This window comes from Poecilia latipinna, unplaced genomic scaffold, assembly GCF_001443285.1.
Source record: "Poecilia latipinna isolate Pla-1442-1.1 unplaced genomic scaffold, P_latipinna-1.0 Scaffold81, whole genome shotgun sequence".
In the NCBI taxonomy this organism is placed as follows: Eukaryota; Metazoa; Chordata; class Actinopteri; order Cyprinodontiformes; family Poeciliidae; genus Poecilia; species Poecilia latipinna.
In genome coordinates, this window is record NW_015112697.1 from 355,523 (window position 1) to 361,522 (window position 6,000).

Genomic DNA, 6,000 nt, shown 5'->3' on the forward strand with positions numbered 1-6,000 from the left:
CACCACCCCACCACCACCCAGCAGCCTCCATGTCCAACCGCCGCACACATGCAGCAGCCCACTGACTGGATCCTGGATGCAGAGAGCTGTGATTGTGTGCATTGTACATATTGTAGCAGGAGTGTGTGTGTCTGTGTGTATGGTCTGTACACTCCAGTGTAGGGGCCAACCTCGCTGCTCTGGCCCCCTGCCCTGCCTATTATCTCATTGATTTCCTCCTCTCCTCTTTTCAATTCTCTCCATTTCCACACTGCCGTCCTTTCCATTAGAGGAGCAATTTAACAGAGTGCTGTGACATGGGAGGAAGGGGAGGGGAGGGGGCGACTACAGGATGGGAAACATAAAGTGAATAGGGGAGGTATTGTGGAAGAACTGGAGGGTGGAAGAGGTGTGGAATTAACAGAGGGATGAGCTGATAATATTCTGATTCAAACAGTCAGATCTGAACACTTTAAACAGTTTAACTCAAACTAAACTGATCACTGTTATCATATAAAAGCCTCACTTCATATCTGACCTTATCTCCCTTACTCTCAGGACTTTCCTTCAGAACCGCCTACGATCTCCTCACGACAGGCACCAGCCATCCAGCCGGCGCTGGATGGGGATGGAGATGTGCTGGATCCGAGGCTCTCTGTACCGGGTGTCTGCCAATAAGCTGTCCCGCACAGTGGCATTGCAAACGTCAATCGACCGGAGAGGTACAGGTGGTCAGAAGTCTCACACATGAATTGTGGCTAAAATAATAGAGGCGTGTTTAAAGAACTGGGTAAAGCTCAAAATTCTTTCATGTCTTTTGATGGAAACTCTACTCCAAATCAAAAGATGAGGAAACGAGTTCTCAAATGTGTTACCATTCCACAGAAACGGAGAGAAAAATGTATAACAACTGCTACAAAAGTCAGTATCAGCATTTTATTCCATATAAACTCAAACATTTCTTGTACAAAACTCTAAATTAATTGAAGATGTAGCCTTTTTTTGTGACTCACTGAACTCACTACTACTTCTGATAACTGCTTAACATCTGTGCTGCACGGATTCCACCAACTTCCTGAGCTGTGATGAGGTGTTCCAGCTCATGATGATTCAGTTTTTCTTCTCTGCTTACATCAGAAAGTAATGTAATAGACACTGCCATTATTCAGTCCGTCCTGGTACAGGCCTAGAGTCCGGAAATAACATCTCTAGTGACCCCACACATCCTGGACACAAACTGTGTAGACTTTTACCTTTAGGTTGATCATCCCTGATGATCACTTGACAGTAACTACAGTCACATTTCTTGTGTGCAAAATCTTGGTAAATAAAGCTGATAGTGATGCAGAAGGAAAACATGTGAATTAGAGTTAAAAAAAACAAAAATAAAACAGTCCTAATGGTAAAATTTCTTCACCCACTTCTTGTTTTATAAACTCTTTGAAATTGTGCCTTGATTAGAAACTGCATCCCAGAAAACAGTTATTTGAAATAGATCATTATAAAGCTTTGTGGTTAACAAAGAGGACCTTAAACGATACCAACAAAGTAGTACATCACCTTATACATCAACGACTACTGCGGTTTTAACTTAAGAGTTTGGCTCTCAATCAGGAGCAGCCTGAGAAAAGAATAAGTGAATTGGACCACAAATCTTACCTGCTGTTCAGGCTTCTGTTTGGTTTTTAGCTTTTTTCATTCAGCGATGTGGACACATTTCAGTTGGTATTAAAATTACAGCCTCTTTGGGTTTTACAGCCAGCTCTGATGAGGACTGCTGCTGGTGGTCCGTGACTGTAGGTGTGTGTACATGCTGCGGCGATACAGCCGTGTTTATTCATGTTTGTGGCTGGAGCTCCGTCCACACACTTCCTAATAGACTTAGGGGAGCAGGCTGGATTTGCCATCTGAAATAATAAAGTTGTCATCTGTCAGAGCGGCAAGGGGGAGGGCCTGGAGAAGTGGATGGCGCAGATTAAAGCCCTGATCGGCCTCTCTCCCTACTTCCCTTCCCTGCCTCTCTTTCACACATTCCTGTGCAACTAAACCTTCAGGTGAAATTGAAGAGCTGTGTTCTGTTCAATTCGTGACTGGCATCCCAACATGCTTTTTCACACGCTGTTTCTGCATCCTCCTGAAACATGCATCAGGTTTCTGTCCAGCAGGAGCTGTGATTTCACATCTTGAAAAGCTCTCCGCCCTCTGCTTTGAGCAACGCCAAGGCACTGATCCTTGAGGAGAGCATTGTGAGCCAGAAAGTTCCAAATTTAGCATCACGATCAAGATAAACTGCAGCCTTAACATCCTCACCTTCTCATAACCTCCTCCAACTCTGACACACCTTTTCATCCGCTGGCTATTTATGATGTCCTCGGACCAAAAAGGGACGTCACGATTTGTCTTGGCTCCAATGTGTCAATCCACAACAGTATAAATATCCCGTCACCTCTCAGGTTCTTATTGCATGTGTCCACACACACACAGGCGCGCACACACGCAAACACTGAAGGCTTCATTTTTGTCACATCTGGTGTGAATAGAGTGTAGTTCTTATCTTTCAGATTGAACCTAAAACATAAGAAAGCTGCACAGGAATAACTAATGGATAAAAACTTTTGACTTCTTTTGGGCTCATTCAAATATGCAGCCATGCTTGTATCACCATGTGGATGTACTTGCTTGTAATATTGTGCTAACATTTCACAGCATATTTCAATTTGAAGGAGTTTATGAATGTGCACCAGGGTGACTGAGAAGTTGTAAATTCTGGATCAGGTTTATACAGACTGTTCATGCTTTAATTGGTCACATGCTGAATTCCCAGGGTTGTTAGTAAATCAAATAACATTTTTTTTTTAGTATTTATTATGGTAGAACATGCTACAGGAATTTATTTGAACCGACATTTCTACATGACACCATTCAACTTGCATCATGTTGCTGCTAAAAAGAAATTATATTTCACATTAAACTAGAATATAATTGAAAAGTTTCAATAATTAAATTGAAAACCTTACTGAAATTCATAAATTTCAAGCTTTTATTTGACTTTGTAATTATCACTGATGGATATTGAAAACTCCAAAATGTGTTTCCTAGAAAACTGGAATATTATACAAGATTTATTAAAAAAGACGAAAATATTTGTCTAATGAAAAGTGTCTCCATGCTAATATATATGGTGTTCTCTAGTGGTTTGGTTTGACACCATCTTCTCCATAGATGATGTTAAACTGGTGTTATTGTACTGCAGTCTCGTCTGGAGACCGCCCTCTTCTCTCATTTAAATTAGACTTTTTGGAGGATTTCTTTTTCAACTATAGACGTAGCTTTTCTTTTACTCTAACTTGTTGTGAAGCTTCTGGCTGGATTCAAATGCAACATTTTTAGGTTTAAAAACTCTGTAATCTCAGATTTTCTTGAAAAGCTTGTTGCTACAGCAACATTGTTACAATCATAGTAATGGTCTTTAAAATGGTCCTGGTCATGAGTTGGCTCTTGGTCTTGAGCTTTTTTTTTTTTTTTTTTTCTGAAAAGTTTAATTCTGTTTTTGTTTCTAAATTTGCTGGAACTTTGTGACATAATTTTCGTAATTCAGCTGTCAGCCAACAAGTGTTTTGGGGAAAACAATAAAAAAAAGGTTAAATAACCTGGTTGCATAGGTAAGGAGACCTTTGTTGAAACTCCTTTAACTTCAAATAAAGCTCAGTTATCTTTGCAAGTTTTTGACTTCTGGATGCTTTAGGTAAATAACAGATTTCACAGAGCTTAAACGTATCAGAAATAACCTCACTGTACAAAGGTATTAGTGAAGGTAAAATTTGACTACTTACTTTTGTGATTACCGCTAAAAAGCTAAAGATTTTATTTGGAGATAAAAAAAAAATAAATAAATAAAAACACACTTTTTGGAACGTAAAGTATATTTTTCTTTATCCAGTATACATATTTCCTAAAATGAAGACATATGTGTTGGCATTATGGAATTCTAGCACCACACACATTGACATAAACTGGTTGCTTAAAAAAATAAGATTTTTTTAAATATGTGTATTGAAAAGAATTATTCTTTCTTTGTTGTTTTTACTCTTGAGACTATATACAGTAATATTAGTTAGGTGAAAAACAGCTCTAAATCTTGTCACTGTGTGGCAAATAAAAAAATCATGTTGTGCTCACCTTTCTAATCTCTGCAAAGTGTAACAATAGCACAGATGTGCATATTTCTTGTGCTTCTGCTAATAGTGCCAGAACTCATTAGTGCGATTTTTTTGTGTTTTGTGTGAAACCATAAACATAAGATTTTGAATTATTTATGTCTGTCCCTCCTTCCTCCTCAGGAAAGTCCTCCAGTGCGCACACGTCTCCGGCCCTGGCCCGTCATTTAGCCAGGTAACGGTTTATATCCTCTTACACTGCAGGATCATTTTAATTCCTCTTGCAGTGCCAGCTTTAAAAAGTTTATCAAAGTTTTAAATGATCTACAGTTAAATATGGGTCATCCTGCTAGCGCTCTTAAAATGACAGCACCTTCATGAAACTAAATCCAGCCAGCATGTTTGCATTTGATCCTCCTCACTCTCCCACAGTATTAAGTGCCTTTCATCGCCATCAGCTCAGGACTATGAGTCCAGAAGTAATCCTTTAAAATTAGTATATGGAGAGCACCTTTACCCAGAAACACTCAAATGGTCCGGAGCTGAAACAGAAACTGTGCTGAAAAGTTTCCTGTCTTACCTCAGACCTAATGTTTATTGTGGATTGTTGTGCTTTGTCCATCTCCAGTCGTGCAGTCCAGCGGAGTATCGCCATCATCAGACACGCTCGTCAGAAAAAGCAACAAAAGCAGTACTGCATGTATTACAACCGCTTCGGCAAGTGTAACCGTGGCACAAGTTGTCCCTTCATACATGATCCGGACAAAGTGGCTGTCTGCACAAGGTAACATTCATGTACAAGAACAACTAAACATACACAAACGAGGGATTCCAATTTCAACTTTACCTTTTAATACTTGCACTTAAGTTCATTTGTATTATTTTATCAACTGCAAACAAACAAACAAAAATAGGTGACTATCGAAGGACTAATAGAAATGGAAGGAGAACTTCCCTGAACAATAAAATACACAATGTAAGGTCTACATTTTCTCAATTGAAGTGAAATTTTCTCAACTGAGTTAAATAATTAAGACATAATTTGCCTTAATTATTTTACTCAATGCACCCAGTTAAATATCTAAATGTGAATGTGTTTCATCACATCTGACATTTGAAATGGTAAATCACCTGTGAGATCATGAAACACACATAAAGCAAATGTTTTGCACATGGGAAACATGTTTGATACAGTTAGACTTGTTGTTGCCTCATGATTGAGAAATTGCTGAATATGCAAATCTAGGAGCTACTTGTGTAGCACATCTAAAACCTTTGGGCTAAAATGAAGCCTGTTTAAAACCTGTTCAAAGTTTTACCACGTATTAAGTGACTGATATTGTGTAGTAAACGATTGCACGTGTAAATGATACTGTATGTCACACAAATGAAGAAACCTTTCACATGTGAAATGTTTTACTGTGTACCTCACGTGTTCATAACACTATGGAATAATGTGCTTCACACATGTGACACATATATTGTGTAGTAAAATCTGTAGTACAAGTAGAACAAGTTGTTTTCTCAAATGCTTCATTTCTGAAGCTGTGTCATGATATATATATCATGTTATATGCCGCCATGTATAACATATACACACACACACACACACACAAGTGGAAAAGTATTTAATGCAACATGTTTTCCTATGTGCCACACATGTGACAAATACATTAGTGACTTATTTCTCTTGTGGAAATTATATAATGTCTGACGCACAAACTGGGTTAAAGTTTAGTGGAAGAATAGAATATGTAATTTGTAAATGAATGATCAAACTTAATGTTTAAACCCAATTTTTAAAATTGGCTTCCTTGATGTTGGTCTAGCTCCTCTGAGGAGTCATTAGCCTGTGTTGAGGTAT

General features: G+C 38.5%; 1 protein-coding gene across 1 annotated transcript in view; it reads left to right on the plus strand.

The window, feature by feature from the left end:
• zc3h3 (zinc finger CCCH-type containing 3) overlaps positions 1-6,000 on the plus strand; it is a 72,891-nt gene that overhangs the window by 41,130 nt on the left and 25,761 nt on the right. The window contains exons 5-7 of the mRNA XM_015019330.1: positions 538-701; positions 4,320-4,371; positions 4,765-4,920. Coding sequence (XP_014874816.1) covers positions 538-701; positions 4,320-4,371; positions 4,765-4,920 — 372 coding nt within the window. The remainder of the gene's footprint in view (positions 1-537; positions 702-4,319; positions 4,372-4,764; positions 4,921-6,000) is intronic.